The sequence below is a fragment of the Dermochelys coriacea genome, chromosome 1 (genome assembly GCF_009764565.3).
Source record: "Dermochelys coriacea isolate rDerCor1 chromosome 1, rDerCor1.pri.v4, whole genome shotgun sequence".
NCBI classification, from domain to species: Eukaryota; Metazoa; Chordata; order Testudines; family Dermochelyidae; genus Dermochelys; species Dermochelys coriacea.
In genome coordinates this window covers 339,955,282-339,971,935 of record NC_050068.2, presented here as the reverse complement: position 1 = coordinate 339,971,935, position 16,654 = coordinate 339,955,282, and the positions used below count along the sequence as shown (strand labels likewise).

Here is a 16,654-nt window from a genome sequence, read left to right as displayed (position 1 = left end):
TCGCCATTGTCTTGCTCTAATGCATTGTCAAGTACACCTGTGCAAAATAAGCGCTGCCAAGTCAGAATGGCAATGTCTTTGCACTGAGGGGCAGGCAGGCCAAGGCGGCATCAGGCTGTGTGTGCCCGGAGAGCAGAGGCGAGCACACTAGCGCCCAGCTTCTCTGTGCAGGCAGAGGGAGCAGATTGCTGTGGGTGACCGGGTGGAGGCAGAGTAGCGTTTCTCCCGTTTCCCTGCAGAGCCCGGCCCGCCTAGGGGTCAGCAGAGAGCCAGAAAGGCTCCGGCAATTGCGCAACAACTCCTCCCACACCTTCCCCAGACAAGCAATGGCTGCGAGCCTGAGCCTGTGGAGGCTGAAGCCCTCCCGGATCCTCCGCTGCCGCCTTGCCTGTGGGTTCGGCAGCGGCGCCACAGCTGGATCGGGGCAGCAGCCACAGCTGGAGAAACTCACCAGCACTCGGCAGCTGGATGGCGTCAGGTGAGGCGACGCTGCACCCGTGTGAGCGGCTGAGCAAAAGGTCACACGGGGCCGACCAGCGCTGAGACTCAGCGTAGTCCCCACTCTCCCCAGTGCCCTGATGGGACGTTCCTGTTGTGGGATTTTGTATGTAACCCAGACCCCAAAACGAGGTGTGTGTAACGCACTAGACCCCCACCCCCAACTCGCCCCTGATAGCAAAGGGGGTTGAAACGCTGATGGATTTCCCTGACGCGCAGACAGAATTTTCTATGTGGTTAATCTTCATAACTCTGGGTGTCTGTTCTCAGTGATTTAATGGGGGCAATGTCAGCTTTTGGGGGGGACTTGCATAGATTAGCAATGAGTGACTGCAACTGAAAGGTGGATGGGGTACAGTTCAAGGCCCGTAGAGCAATCAAAATCCACGGGGATCATTTTTAAAAAGTCCTTTAAAGAATAAAGACATAAAATCGTTCACAGGAGCAGGGACGGGGCCTTCCCATGCCTCTATTACTCTGTTCAGTCCAGAGTAGCAGCCGTGTTAGTCTATATTTGCAAAAAGAAAAGGAGTACCGGTGGCACCTTAGAGACTAACAAATTTATTAGAGCATAAGCTTTCGTGAGCTACAGCTCACTTCATCGGATGCATCGAATGCATAAATTTGTTAGTCTCTAAGGTGCCACCGGTACTCCTTTTCTTTCTGTTCAGTCCCTAGCTCAGTGGGTGTGGCTTAATAATTTTGACAGCACATTTGCACTTCTAAATTTTCCTTGTGGTTTATAAAATCCTTGTGGTATATAAAACCGCCCAGGGTGTGAATGGTGCTGTCTGACCTATGAAGAGCCGGGAGCCTCCCTGCGACAGAGATTTACCAATCTAAGTCACCGTTTCTCAAATGCAGCCATCAGGGGCTTTTCTTGAGGCCACAACCTCCTGCGCTGTGATGCAGGGGGGAAGTGGCAAAGTAGTGGCCCCTCCCTAGTGCTTCTGGATGCACCAACTTTGTGTTGGTTGCTGGATCTGCCGGCAGGGGTTGGGCCCTGCCCTCCTCCAGAAACACCTGGAGGAGCAGCTGGTGAGTTCCCCACCTTCCCAGGTGTGGTGGGGCTCAGACTTTGGGCTACAGCCCTGGTGTGTTGGGGTGGCAGGCTCTGGCCACGGGGCTTCAGGCTCCAGCCCCCTGCTGCCTCCCCTGACCCCCCACCCACCTACCAGCCCCATCGCCCCACCCCAGCTGCCTCCCCCCAACCCCCATCCAGGGTTTAATTTTTCCCAGGCTTGCCAGGGCTGAGTAATTCTGCTGTGAAAAGTGATACTTGTATGTTTGTTAATATCACTTTTCACAACAGACTTATTAGCTAGCACTAAATATATTACAATAATTTGGACATGTGTATGTGCATATTTATTTGTTTTTCCTAAAGCTAACCAAATATTATAGGACAAAATGTGAGAGCGGCCATCAGCAAGAGTTGGTGGCCGCACTCTGAGGCCACCAAAAAATTTGTCCTGAGAACCCCTAGGCTAGATCCTGCAGTTGCTTCTGTATGGATGAACCCCTGTGCCTGCTTGTAGCCACATTGCCCAAGGCTGCCACGCTCATTCCCATCAAATGTAGTCCTGTTGACCTAAATGGGATTATTCACAGTATCAAGTGTTATGCCTGGTCTTAAGTGTGTGCTGGATTGGGCCCTAAACAGACACAATGAGGTACAGGACATAACTGTGCCTTCTTAGTCCCACAAAGTGTGTGGCTTGGAATTTTTAAATTACATTTTGTATATATTTGGGGGGGAGGGGCTCCTGCCTTCACTTTATGAAATTGTCATGCTCTTACCCTTCGCCGCCATGGGAGAGAAGCAATAATAGAACAAACATGACTTCTGTCTGTTCCCAAGAGGTTGCCTCCCGAGGATCTAATGATGAACACATCTGGTATGTATAAGTAAGCTGTGTAGCCAGTCCATATCTGATAGAGAGGAACATGGCAGCCTCCATCAGGGAACAAAGTTGTCAAGAAATGCTTTCTGGTAGCAAGTTTAAAACCCGATTCAGCTGTAAATTCTTCGGTACAGGGACAGTCTTTTTGTTACACGATTGTACAGTGCCTAGCACAATGGGGTCTTGAGTACTGACGAGGTCTCTTCCTCTACTGCAATACACATAAATGATATTAAATAAAATAACAAATTTCAAGTCCACGTCCTTATTTGGACCAAAGCTTTGATTCCAGAAACAGTCGCAGAGGTTCTATTTTGTTTGACTGGATCATGACCAATTTGTTATTAAAATCTTTACAGACACATTATCTTGAATAACCCGAAGAAAAGAAATGCTCTGTCACTCTCTATGCTGAAGTGTCTCCGCGATGATATTCTGCATGATATCAAAAGCAAGGCTCTCAGAGTTATCATAATTTCAGGTACTTCCTTGATCTCAGCCGGAAAATAAAGGTTGGAAAAAAAGATGGGTCAACTGCCATGTTCTACAATGCCATATACATAGTAGTGGTTTGGACAGTATTAGAGATGGGCAAATAATGGATGTTTTGGTTCGCTGGCAGTTCCAAATTTGCAGAGTCAGGGCCATTGTTTACCCAGCTGTAAAATTGGAATAATAATACTTAACAAAGTTTGGGTAAGTGTTTTAGATGAATGTTGTTACAGATCCAGGGATCCTGCAAAGACTTACATATATGTAAGGAGTCTATTTTTCAGGGCCTATTAATTTCATTTTTAGGGGGCTATTTTTAGCTATTTTTAAATGTTATGTAGCTGTAGATGGAACAGCCTTCCAGGGGAGCAGTGTGGGCAAAAAATCTAACTTGTTTCAAGACTGAGCTTGATAAGTTTATGAAGGGCATGGTATGATGAGGGTAGATGGCTCATATCTCCAACGGCTGGTGATGGGACACTAGTTGGGGAGGGCTTTGAGTTACTACAGAGAATTCTTTCCCAGGTTTTTGACTAGTGGGTCTCACCCACGTGCTGAGGGTCTAACTGATCACCATATTTGGAGTCAGAAGGAATTTTTTCCCCAGGACAGATTGGCAGAAACCCCATGGGGGTTTCACCTTCCTCTGCAGCATGGATCACAGGTCACGTACTGGTTTGAACGAGAGTAAATGGTGGATTCTCTGTAACTTGTAGTTCTCAAATCTTGATTTTAAGACTTCAGTAACTTACCCAGAGGTTATCGGCTTATTACAGGAATGGGTGGGTGATATTCTGTGGCCTGGAGGTCAGACTACATGATCATGATGGTCCCTTTTGGCCTTAAAATCAATGAGTCCAAAAATCAGGGATATTGGAGCTTTCTCTTTGTATACACTGTAATGAGCAATCTCTTCATAATGTTCCCTGGTGTACATCAACCTAGCACTGTTTCGAACCACACTATGCTAAAGCACACTAGAGAACATTTCGTGCCCATCAGCAGGGTCTGCAGAGACCAGTTAATGCGCAACACATTAGTGTGCTTTAGAAATTACCCTCTCATACTCTGCATTACTGCTCTGTGTAGACGAGCCCTTAGATACAAGTAACCATTTCCAGGGTTTATTTGATAAACACAATTTTTTAAAATTTTATTTATATCGTGTTTTATTGGTTAAGACCGAAAATCCAAAGTCCCACATATATGCTTAATTTTACACACTGTGAACAATACCTTCAATGTGACCTGAGAGAGTACTACCCACGCTGTGTGAAGCTGAGCGTATGCATAAGTCCATGCAGGGTCTGGCCCTACTTTATAAGTGCAATAATAAGTACTGATGATAGTAATAACCAAACTTTTCTTCACTCAGTGAAAATACAAATCTACACAAGTGACAAACACTGCAGGAACCCTCTTGTAAGCTGCAGTGTTTTGGACCGTTACTGCAGTATATTTTTAAGGGTTCATAAGTCCAATTGTTACTTTTCGTTTCTTTTCAAAATCAATTTTATATATAGGGATTTTTTTAACAGAATAAAACCTAGGTTACAATGACCATCAAGTTAAAGAAAATTCCTTTTTTTTCTTTTTTAAGGGTTTACTGTTAAGAGGTGTTGAGCTCCCACAACTCCCATTGATTTCAGCGGCAATTCCACAGGCTCATGTGCTTAATGTTGAGGTTGTGATCAATGTCACAATATGTTGTGCAGAAGTTCAGTGGGTAGGACACAATATTAGGACTCAGGAGATGTGGATTCAATTCTCAGCTCTATTACTAGCCGCTTTTGTACTCTTCTGCAAGTCTCCAAACTTCACCGTCCCTCAGTTTTCCTATTTGTAAAAGGAAAGATGACAAGCATTTTAAAGATCAAGTGGTGACCAGCATTATATAAGAGCCAAGTGTTATGTCCCTTCTTCCTTCTAGATACTCATATAACCCCGATCACTATAGGTAAAGTTGATTGGCATGGTATAAGAACTTGAATAAAACAGTAATATCTGAGAACTTCCAGAGTATATAAAATAGAAAAACAATAAATAATCTTTTTTCTTTCCTGGCTTGTAGGAGAAATAGCTTGATTTGTTCATAATTCTTTTTAATTTTGTGTGAATGAGAGTGAGAGTTGGATTATTTGTATATCTCTGTGGGTGAATGGCTTATTGAGGGAAAGGTAGGTCAGAGAGGTTAGTTTTCAGTTAGCTTTGAAAGTCCATGGTACTTTTTATCGCTTGCTGTAATGAATTTCATCATCTAGATGCAGCCCCTGTGAAAATTCTGGCTCCTGTACACTCATGAGCTGCCCTGGCATGCTCCACAGAACAGAGGGTGAAACAAACGGGAAAAGTGACCATTTTTTTGAAATTTTGTACTAATTTTTCAAAAGTAAAAAAAGTAAAAATTTTGTGAAATATTCAACATTTTTATTTTGGGATTTTTTGTTTTTTTTTAAATGAGAATTTTCAACCAGCTCTACTCCAGTTTCATTGTTCTAGTGGAATGCAGCTGATATGGAGGAGGAAGTAATCTCGGACAAGTTAAGGCCAAATCCTATGGGATTGTTTTTCATGACCTAGCAATAGAGTGGCACATGGGCTACTGTGTTTTGTATAAACTGGAGCTTTTTAAGGGCGTGCGTGTGGCTTTTTCCCCCAGACATAATTAGTTACAACAATCTGGCACAGAGGGAACAATTATATGTCCAGGGCTGTGTCTGTCTGCTGGGATGGGACACAGTCTTTGCAGTTGGACATGGATGTTTTTTGGTGCCTGGCTACATAAGTATCCATTAGCAATAAGGAGCTCTAAAGAACACCAAAACTGCCAACCAACTTATCCTGAGGGCAGCTGCCGTTGATAGAGAGGATACTTCCTTCTTCCTACCACTATTACTTTGCTGTGGCCTGGATTCAGCATTCATCTAGTTTCAGATTTCTAGTACGCATTGAGAGAGCTGGGGGATGGTACAGTTTGTGTTTGACATAAAGCAGATGTATAGCTGGGTGTATTCTGCATACTGCTGGCAATTCAGTCTGTGCTGTCACACCAGCCTTCCTGACAGCATCATGTAGTTAAAGGATCATGGGTAGAGAAGGGAGAGAAGAGGGAGAGGACTTAGCCATGTAGGATTCCACAGATGAGAGCTTTGGAGGTGGAGCAACCATCGCCCACAACAACCATCAGAGAGGAAAGAGAGTTCTTGTCTGTTGCCCTCCTGAACAACCTGACACCAAAATCCTGATCTTTATTTAGCGTGGGTGAAATAGTAACCAAAGGCTGTTGAGTGCTGTATAAACAGGAGAGAACTGTGTCAATCAGCCTAAGAACAGAGCAGCTCCCCACCATACTGGGTAGGAGCTGTTGTTTAAGTTGCACTGAATAACTATTTTGTTGTGTTTTCTGAGAATCTGGAGCCCTGTAAAACCCCATCACTTCCTACTGACTGAGGTAGGAAACTCTGCTAAATACAGGGGGTCAAATACTCCCACCCCCTCCCATGGAATAGCCAACAGGATGAAGGAAAGAATTTCAAAAATTCTGCGGGTGTGACCTCACTTTATTTTTGAGGGGGCTGCAGCCTCTTAACTCCACAGAGCTTGAGGATCCTTGGAGATATATGGTACTATCCTTGCAGGTCACAGGGCATTCACACAGAGAGCCAGCCCTGCTATGCTTTTCCCTTCCCTCCCGCCCTCCCCAGCCCCCCTCACTCAGGAGTAGTGCATTTGGTATACCACCTTTTCTCCGAACTGAGGAGAGGGTGTCACGACTGCAAGGAGCAGCACTAACTCCCCTCTGGATTTCTCTTAGGAGACCTGAGTTGCTAGGGAGCATTTCACATAGCAATAAGATTAATGAGGTGAACATGTGGCCTGTTGTGATTTGTTACGATGCAGGTACCTCCTGCCTTGAACCAATCTGTAGTTTCAGTAGCAGTTTAAGAGATCCCTTTTATGGCTTGTATATCAATTTAAGATTATATGATGCCTTAGATGACTTGGGGATGAAATATATTTGAGCTATGTGCATTCTTATGTGTAAATTCTTACTATGTCTGCCATTTTGTGCCTCTCCTAGATGACCAGTTGTCATGTCTTGCACTAAGTTACACAAGAGGTGCTCAGTAGCAAGTGATATGAGATCACTGGTTGCATTTCACTGGGCACTTACAATGGAAGGCAAAGTAGAAGCTGAAAATGAAAGCTCATAGGTTTCTTCTACAGATGTGTTCTTACAATGCCTGTTAGAGTCACTGGGGCTTATGTGACTAAATGCTATACAGCAGTCTGTATCTTGATCTACAGCAGTTGAAATCTTGATCTAAAAAACAGAAGCCAACATTTTGTGATGTTTTTGCAAAGTACCCTCCTCCCCTATTTTTGGGGTATCTCTACTTCTGCCATGTAGGACTTACTACATTCTGAATTGTCACCAGCCCAAGATGCTAGATTTATTCAGATCAGCAATGTTTAAAGTTTTTTTTCTTCATTTTATTGAATGCTTTGCAGCAGAAGGACCTGTATTTTCAGCTGGCCATGATTTAAAAGAATTGTCCAGTGAACAGGATATGAAGCACCATATCGAAGTATTTGACACCTGTGCTGAGGTAAGCCAGGGTGCTGGTTTTGCATTAATGCCAATAATGCATTTCAGTGAATCCACTATTAAAGTGCAGAGCTGAATGGGGCAATGAAACAAGTTTAAGAAGGGAGAGAATGTGGTGGTCTAGTGGTTAGAGCAGAGCTTGGCCTTCTGGACTCCTGACTCCAGTTCTTGACTCTGCCACTGATTTACCCTCTGATCTTGGACACGTTATTTTCTCTCATCGTTTCTCCATATGCAAACAGAAGTGTAAGGATTGTGGATGATTAAAGGCTTGTATCTTGCAATATGCAAATGCTCAAAACTAGGTATAATTGTTGCATGTTCCTTTAAATCTTTTTAATATTTGATCCATGTATCATCACTGCATGAGTCTTGCAGTCTGCACAAATATGGATCAATTCCTTGTGTTTCATTGTCATAATACTCCTAACCTACCTTGCATCAATTAGGAGCCGTTATCCTATTCTAAAACCTAGTTGGTCAACTGGAACCAATAGGGACACATGGTTAATTTACTGATATTGGTTAAAAGCTCTGAGAACCTCATGAGAAAGTTGCTATGTAAGTGCCAGGTACCATTAGACATACTGATAACACCCATGGATTTGCCCGTTTTTTTTTTTATTTTAATACTAGTTTTATAGTATTAGTGAGATAAATGTTTAATTCAAAGTTGATGTTTTGCTCTTTTCAGTTGAAGACGGGGTGGCTTTAGGGTGGGTTTATGGATTCAGTTGCACCCACAGAAATCATTAAACCAAGGGTGCAAAACCAGGAAAACATGATGGAGAGGTAGCCAGGCCGAACCTGAGTGGCACTGTGATCCTATGTGCAAGATTGCAACACCCAGAGTGGGGAGCCAGCCCCAGGGCCGCAAGATAGGAGTTGCTCATTCAGGGTGAGTGAGGGGATGGGCTCATTCTCCAGCCTCTGCCTCTCAGGGCCTCCCCTCAGCACCAGGCTTGGATTAAAGTTGCAGTGCTAGGAAAAAAGGGGCTGCTGCAGGTGGGCAGTGCCCCCTCAGCAGTTTAATATAGCACACCTATTGAATCAGGGCTGGCTAGATCTACTCCTGGTTGAAGATAGTCATGTGTTATTCATACAGGCTCGTGCCTAACCCCCATCTGAGCAATATCCTGCCATGCTGACCACGGGCAATTGAGCAAACAGCCACTGGTTCATGGAAAAGCTGAAGAAACATAAAACCTTTTCTACTGGCATATAGAGTAGAATCAAGAGTTTGCAAGTTTCTCCACTTTAACCCCAAAGAAAATTAAACTGTCCTGTGTGTATAATTAATACCATGAACGTGTGCAGGATTTCAGTTATCGGCAGTTCCCACTGTAATCAGTGGGCAGATTGGAATAGAATGGCTCAGATATTTCATTCTTTGGGGTTCATGATGTAGCAAACTAGGCTTTGAGTTAATAAAAATATAGGAGGATTAGCAGACTATTCGTAGCTTAAAAAATTAAGTCAGTGTATAAGTCTTATACAGGATCAGGGCCTTAGCATATGACTAGTGTAATAATTTAGCCATGAGCGTAAGGAACAAATAATGCACCATACTTCAAATAAATATTCCTGGGACCATGAAAATGATAAAGAAGGTTCAAGAGGAAATGAAATGCCAGGGACTAAAATAAATATATGATCTTTTTTCTAACAGGAATATCTTGCACTTCTATAGCCCCTTCTATCTGAGGATCTTAAAGAGATTTAAAAGCACTAATCAAACCTCACTTTACCCTTATGTGGCAGGGAAGTCTGATTGGTAAATAACCACATCTTACATGTGGAGAAACTAAGGAAGTTAAGTGACATACCCAATGCAGTGTGGTCTGCTGAATAGAGTGTTGGACTAAGGGCTCAGGAAACACTGCTTCTAGTCCTGGCTCTGCCAGTGGCCTGCTGCATGCCCTTGGGCAGATCACTTAATCTCTGCCTCAGTTTTCCCATCTGTAAAATGGGGATAATAATACTGACTTCCTTTGGAACACACTTTGAAATCCACTGATGAAGAGTACTGTTTAGAAGCTAGGTATTATTATCCCACACAAAACTCCAATACATCCTGGAGTAGAAACTAGCTCTCCTGACATGTTTAAAAACAACAAAACAAATATGGTAATTTTTTTTGTAAAGGATGTTTTGAAGAAAGTAGTTGCAGATGTGATTACTGTACACAAACTGATTCCTTGGCTGGTTCCATTTCTCAAGAAGTGCCGAACACTAGTTTTTAAACAATAGCACAAGAACTGAGATAAAGGCAAAGCTCATGCAAAACTGAATTTGGAGATTTCAGCCAAGGAACGTAAAATAGGATTTAGCAAAAGTGTTTTCCCCCAACAAGAAGAGAGTGAAGAAACCAGCTGAAATCTGTCATCTGCTCACAGTGTGCTGATGTGAGTTGTTTATCTAGGTAATCATGATAACACTTAGCAGGTAAATAGCTCTTTTTATCTGCAGAGCTCAAACATGGATAAGTATCATTATACAGACCAAAATGGAGTCACAAAGAAGTTAAGCAACTTTCCAGGTGATCAGTACCACAGAAGTGTCCTGGCCCCCAGCACTGTGTAATACTCTTTGGGGGTAGGGACTGTCTTTTATTGGGACACTGTGCTATCATATTACAGATAATAATCAATGAAGATAATTATTGTATCTGTAATAACATCTTCAAGTCATGGATTATGGGAACATGCTGCACCTATGCATCCGTAATCTGCTGACCACTTCCTTTTTGCATATACAGGTCATGACTCTGCTCCAAAAACTCCCCGTACCAGTGATTGCCCAGGTAAATGGCTTGGCTACAGCAGCAGGCTGCCAGCTGGTGGCGAGCTGTGACATTGCAGTAGCGAGTGAGAAATCCCAGTTTGCTACACCCGGAGTCAATGTTGGGCTGTTTTGCTCCACACCAGCTGTGGCCTTGGGGAGAGCCCTTTCTAGAAAGGTAGGCGGTGTTCAAGAGAGACCTGTTCTCTCTGGGTTCCTGAAAGTAGACTCCGTATTTACGTGCTCTAGCTCCGATCCATCCACCTTGCTCACTTGGCACTTTGGAATGTTTTGCACGACAAAAGCAACTTTAGAAAAAAAAACAAAACAAAACACTGGTCTGAGGGGGGCTGGGAAGTCCAAGAATAATGTAGATGTGACCTGTATTCCAGGACAGCAGCTCTGCTACCTCCCTGATCCCAAGCAGTGGGTCCCCACAGCAGCAGATGATCAGCAATGATGCTTTTCCCCCTGCTGAGAGACCCCGCCAAGTGCAGGATACCAGTCCCCTTAGGTATCCATTCGTGCCAAGCACTGACATTTCAATGCCAGCATGATCTGCTTAGCTCTGTTTTAAATAGCATCTATGACCCTCCTTTATCTCCTCCCCATTCCTTTCCTACTGACTGAGTATGGCTGTAGCCAAGCCATTTACCTGGGCAAGTAAGGATTACAATTCACTTCACGAAGTCTTGTTTGAGACGTGCAACCTCAGGTCCCAGTCCTCATACAGTACTGGATCCATCTGGGCAGAAGCATTTGTCCTTGCTATGTCAGCGGGGCTCTGCCCAAGTGCAAGGGTCCTCCTGTGCAGGTCAGATTTCAGGAAAGGGACCTTAACCCTTAACTTCCCAGCTCTGATGCCATCATCTTGAAATCTGTTGAGTGAGTTAGAATGATTTGATACTACAGCTGCTCCTGGATCATCCTTCCAATATTTCTGATTGTACAATTCCATGTTTAAAATATGTGGCATTGTATTTTTTTAATCAAAGAATATCAGGGTTGGAAGGGACCTCAGGAGGTCATCTAGTCCAACCTCCCTTGCTCAAAGCAGGACCAATCCCCAATTTTTGCCCCAGTTCCCCTAAATGGCCCCTTCAGGGATTGAACTCACAACCCTGGGTTTAGCAGGCTCAAACCACTGAGCTATTCCTCCCCCAAAATGTGCAAGTGCTCCCATATCAGATTAAAAAGCACCATTGTTGCAACTGTTAGGACTTCTGGTTTTGCATCTTATCAAATGAAATGTGTCCAAGATGCTTGTATTTGTAGCTACTGAAGCAAAAGACAACAACAAGGGTATTTAGATCTCATGATTCAGGATATCAGCTGATTGCCTCTAAGGTCAGCAAGGTATTTTTCTCCCCATATTTAGCACTGTACAATTAGCCAAGTACATTATGGATTTTTTCCCCTCTCATATAAAGCATTAGACACAGGTCATTGCAGGAAGCAGAATACAGAAATAGATGTAGCAGTGATCTAATTTGAGGGTCAGGGAGTCTAATTAAAAACCACACACAAAACTAAAACTACCCCGATTTGGCATGCCTTCATTTTTATTCTATTTTATTTTTAGTGTGCTCAATTTAAAGCACAAAGATTGGCCTCTGTTTTAGAAAATGCTGAGCACCCACCCCTCTCCTTGGCTTCAGTTGGAATCATGGGGGTTCAGCACTTCTTGATATCAGGATTACGTGATTCAGGTTGGCACCTAAAATCTGTGGGCACTTTTGAAACATTTTTGGCCCTGGACTCAACCCTGCTCCCATTGAAGCTCATGAGAATTTTGCTAGTGACTTCAGGTTGAACAAGATTGGGCCTTATGTCTCCATTTTAATTGCTGATGTAAACCAAGGCAAGTTGAACTGGCTCAGTAGGATTTATTTTTTCTATCCAGGTTGCATTAGAGATGCTGTTCACAGGAGAGCCTATTTCTGCCCACAATGCTTTGCTGCATGGACTTCTCAGCAGGGTGGTACCAGAAGACAAGCTGGAAGAGGAGACCATGAAAATTGCACGCAAGATATGTGAAACCAGCCGGTCTGTTATAGCACTGGGGAAAGCCACCTTTTACAAACAGATGGCACTGGACCTAGATGCTGCCTACAGAATGACCTCCCAGGTCATGGTGGACAATCTGACCCTGAAGGATGGACACGAAGGAATAGAGGCCTTTATTCAGAAACGCAAACCTACCTGGTCACATAGCGTGAACACAGCTTGCAAATGAGTACACTCAGGCTTAGCTAACTCACACCAGTGTCTTCTCTGTGAAAGTCCCAGGGACTGTATTTTTGGTATTGCTGAAAACTATTTCACTTCTGTATTGTGTAGCTGATGGCCACTGGCAATGATGAGGAAAGTAACAGCTAATATTTCAGGTTGTTCTTCAAGGGATGCCAACAATCATATTACAAGGTTTCTGAGGACACAATAAAATGAAGTAAATCAAACCAACCTTGTCAGAAACTCAGACTTATGTCAGAAGGGCTCAGTTCTATCTGGGGCTGTAGTCATTGTAACATATTCATGGCTACTTGGAACTTCACAAGAAACTGGGGGGAAAGAACTTGGATTCTCCTGTTCTGAAAACAAAGGCCCCCTACTCCTTGAGCTAAGTGAGAATCTCTGTTAGTTGAGAACCTGTTACACACAGCTAAAGGATTTAGAGTCATCCTGGAGCAGGCAGTTGTATATATATACACACACACACACACACACATATATAGTTAATTACAGCATGAATACTGTACAATTATGATAAAGATAGAAGCTTGCTAGAGTCCTTTCCCCTTATTAAAATGTGATTCTGAGCCATAGAAGTCATTAGTCTATCTCCCTCAGCTAATGCAGGATTATTTCCTTCAGTTCATCTTCTAGTGCCTTGTCTGCTCTAGTGTCTGTGCAGCTTTTAAATGAAGGTCCAGCATTTTCACACGGCCAAAAAAAGGCCTGATCTAGATTCATTTAAGTCAATGGGAATTTTGCTATTGATTTCCTTGAGACCAGGATTGGGCCCAGGATGTTCAGTTTGGACTAAATTGATGTAAATTGGCATAGCAAAAGTCACTGGAACTATATTAGTTTACACCAGCTGAGGATCTGGTCTTATACCATTAAGAGGCAACAATATTGCCCAGCTATTAGACTGTATGTCCTTGGTTCAGCACGGAGAGTGCATCTGAACAATGTAGCAAGATGCTGATGTTAGTCTGGTGGGTCCTGCGCTTTTCTTGGCAGGGAGCTAACATACCACCCTTTGCCCCTGCTCTTGGGTACAGAGGGCCCCACTACTAGCCTGGGAAGGTGGTAGAGGTGGGAAGCAGGGGAGGGGTCTGGGTTTGCTCCTCACTCTGAGTCCCAGCCCCTCTCAACCCCTGCGGATTTCTTACCCTCACTCCTTAGCTGCTGGGCGGAAGGGAGTCTCCCTGTCTTGTTGGGACAGGGTCTCTAGTACTTCAGTATTCAGGTCTTCTAAATCTCTCAACACCCAGCCGTCCGCTCTCCTTCCATCTGCCTGAAGCAGGGGTTATTAGGTTCCTAACAGGGCCTTGATTCACTGCAGGTGCTCCAGTTAACCTACAGCCACCTTCCCTAGTCTACAGGGAACCACGCCTTAATTAGCCTTGAGTTTATATATTTCCCCTCTAGCACTCTCCCATTCCTTCCTGGCCCTTCTGTATCACAGCAAAGATACTTTGTTCCTAACAGTGAAGTTCTATGTTCCTTTGTTTGCTTCCCCAGGTTTTGCATAGTCAATTAATGCAGTTGCTAAATCTCATGAATTTCTTTCTTCCAAATGTTGGGATGGAGAATGCTATCCCCACTCTCCTTCCCCCCCCCCCCCCCATCTGTAAATATTTGGCAATGTTTGCCTCATTTATCACATACATCGATTTGCTAAATTTACTATATTTAGTTCTCCTATTCCCCTTATAGTTCATTTATATCAGGAGCATGATTTTCCATGCATAATGCATTTACCAATAGCTATACATGGTCATTTCTTTTAGGTCTTTCTTTTCTCTTCATTCTTTTGTACACAGTTCAAGCCTGTTGACATGAGGCATTTTGGGGGGTTTTCTAACCTCTACACCACCATCACCATCACATTGTCCACTGAATTCCTAGCATTCTGCATATATTTGTTCAGGGTTTTCATCTTCCCTGTTTCCTATAACTTTTGCCCAAACGCTTAAGTTCAATAACTTCAATCTTAACGCTACAGGCACTTCATCAACAGCTATCTACATTATACACAATAGCGTTTTGATGATGGCACCACATAAATGCATAATGTATGAGCTTGGATTAGATCCAGCATCACAAACAATCTTAAAGAAGCTAAACTAAATGCTTGGCATTGGTACTCAGTATTTGGTCTTATTAATGCATTACCCTTGCTTTCTTTTGTGCTTCTCAGGTGGGTCCAGAAATACTTTTAAATAAGTTGAGTTTACCTTTACGTTTATCGACCGGGACCCCCCCCCTTGTATTACACCAGACTGTTAGAGCGGCCATAGTGGACTGCACCCGACCCCTGATAGAAGGGGTTAGACTTTGGGGGTGTGATTGGCTGCTGGGGCAAAGCGGCAGGACTGCTGTTAACTGCCCCCCCATTCCTAGAAGGGGGTGAGCATGGACTAGGGGGCTCTGCCAGAGGGCAGCGTCCTGAAGAGGATGCCGCAAGTGGGCAGCAACGGGGGTTGAGACCTCAATCGAGGGTGAGAGATGGATGGGACACCATTGGCAGAGGATGCTCCCCATGAACTGAGCTAATTCCCAGAGTGACCAACAGGAGGCTCTCCAGTGTGAGTCCCAACCCCATCACAAAGCCCTACTTCTGTGCCTAGCTGCTGCCAGAGGACAGAATTTGCCCTGAAATAATTGAGTCTTTCCCACTTTGCCCCATTCATTTCTATTAACCTGCTCTGGAGCTGTCAGCCTGCCAGGTAATTACCTACTTCCAAGTGACCTGAATCACAAGTGACATGTCTGTGTGTTGGGCTTCGAGGAATGCAGCTTATCATTACAAGTGGCTCTGAGAGGAAGGGACATGATTTCTGTTAACTTTACAACATATGCAGCAGCAGCTAGAGTTGGATCTGGTGGAGAAAATGTAACCTACAAATTGCCATCCCAGGTCAGCACACTGATCTGACTGGTCAGGCATCTTGCCTCAGAGAGTGGCTAGGACTAGATGCCTTAGAGCAGTGGTATCCAATCTGTGGGGTGTGCCCCCCCCTGAGGAGGGCACGGAGGAAAGTCTGGGAGTGCATGGCAGGAGTGAGGGGGGGGGAGTATCACCTAGTCCCACTCCGGGCCCACCTTCAATCTTGGCCACCTGCCCCTGGCTGTTCACCCCACTCTCAGGCCATGGTCCCAGCTGGGGAGGGGGCATGTGCAGACACTTTCAATACTAGTAAGGGGGGGGCATGAGTGGGAGAAGTTTGGGCACCACTGCCTTAGAGGAAAGTGCATGAGCCCCATAATGGACTGAAGTCTCAAGTAATATAACAGGCACATTGATCTATAAACATATTCCTCTAATGAAGAACATAAGCAAACAAGCCAGGGTGCAAAAATAGGTTTTAGCTTCATTGAAACTGTAATATAGTAATGACCTCTCTGGCTCCAAGAAGAACGTCCTGTAGTCCACAGCGTATTAGCTGGGGCAAATATGCTGAAGGTGCCCTTAGACAGACACACTCAGGATACCAGGCACAAGACATTTGATGTTAAACATGCAAAAGAGAGTAGGAATTCAGAATACATCCTAATTTTCCACATACTTGGGACTTTATCACAAGCGTCACAATATTTGGCATTTTTCTTAAATCTCTAGCTCCTGGAGTCAGTTGATTATATAAGAGTTTCAGCTTTCATTGTTTGTTTTGAAATAAGGCTCTAGCCCTTACGGTTGCAGAGGAAAGCTTGGAAACATGCACCATAATGGTTCAAAACCCAAAAGGCAAATAAAAAAACCCCCAAATTTAGTCATTTTAAATCCTGTTAGTTTTAAGCCAGTCTCATGATTTTGGGAGCTGACTCTTAATATTTGAAGATCTGGGGCTGGTGATACTGGGATTGGATTGTAACTGGTAGCTAGTAAGTATTATTGTCCCCATTTTACAGATGGGGAAAATGATGCCCATTGTTTTGCCCAAGTTCACATGGTCAGTCAGTAGCAATATAGCTTCTTCACCAGCAAAGTTTTCAGTGAAATCAGCAGAAATGCAGGGCAGAGGCATACTCTGAAAAGACTCTGCAAAAGCTTTTGGGAAGGAATTATGAGCTACTGTATCAAAGGCCATGCTTGACATTTATTGGCTTTGTGATGAATGTTGGGGTAATTTTACTGTCA

At 43.9% G+C, this 16,654-nt stretch overlaps 1 protein-coding gene and 1 long non-coding RNA gene across 4 annotated transcripts in view; one reads left to right on the top strand and one right to left on the bottom strand.

The window, feature by feature from the left end:
* The first annotated feature begins 288 nt into the window (after nucleotides 1-288).
* On the top strand, nucleotides 289-12,743 carry ECHDC3 (enoyl-CoA hydratase domain containing 3). The gene is made up of 5 exons (XM_038387319.2): nucleotides 289-478; nucleotides 2,762-2,883; nucleotides 7,407-7,504; nucleotides 10,262-10,462; nucleotides 12,188-12,743. Exons 1-5 carry the CDS (start codon nucleotides 327-329, stop codon nucleotides 12,518-12,520), a joined length of 906 nt encoding a protein of 301 aa, XP_038243247.1. The 5' UTR covers nucleotides 289-326; the 3' UTR covers nucleotides 12,521-12,743.
* Nucleotides 10,458-16,654, bottom strand: part of LOC119849921 — a 20,274-nt gene continuing 14,077 nt past the window's right edge. Inside the window, exons 1-4 of one of the 3 annotated variants that reach the window (XR_005290636.2) lie at nucleotides 13,683-14,014; nucleotides 12,487-12,712; nucleotides 10,940-11,162; nucleotides 10,458-10,592 (exon numbers count right to left, since the gene is read on the bottom strand). This is a non-coding gene — a long non-coding RNA (uncharacterized LOC119849921). Of the gene's footprint in view, nucleotides 11,163-12,486; nucleotides 12,713-13,682; nucleotides 14,015-16,654 lie in introns of those variants that run through there. The other 2 variants (XR_005290635.2, XR_005290637.2) reach the window with 2 other exon arrangements.

Coding starts and splice junctions, on each gene's coding strand:
- ECHDC3 (XM_038387319.2), top strand. CDS start 327: ATGGCTGCGAGCCTGAGCCTGTGGAGGCTGAAGCCCTCCCGGATCCTC. Junction 479..2,761: donor CGGCAGCTGGATGGCGTCAG/GTGAGGCGACGC, acceptor AAATCTTTACAG/ACACATTATCTTGAATAACC. Junction 7,505..10,261: donor TATTTGACACCTGTGCTGAG/GTAAGCCAGGGT, acceptor TTGCATATACAG/GTCATGACTCTGCTCCAAAA.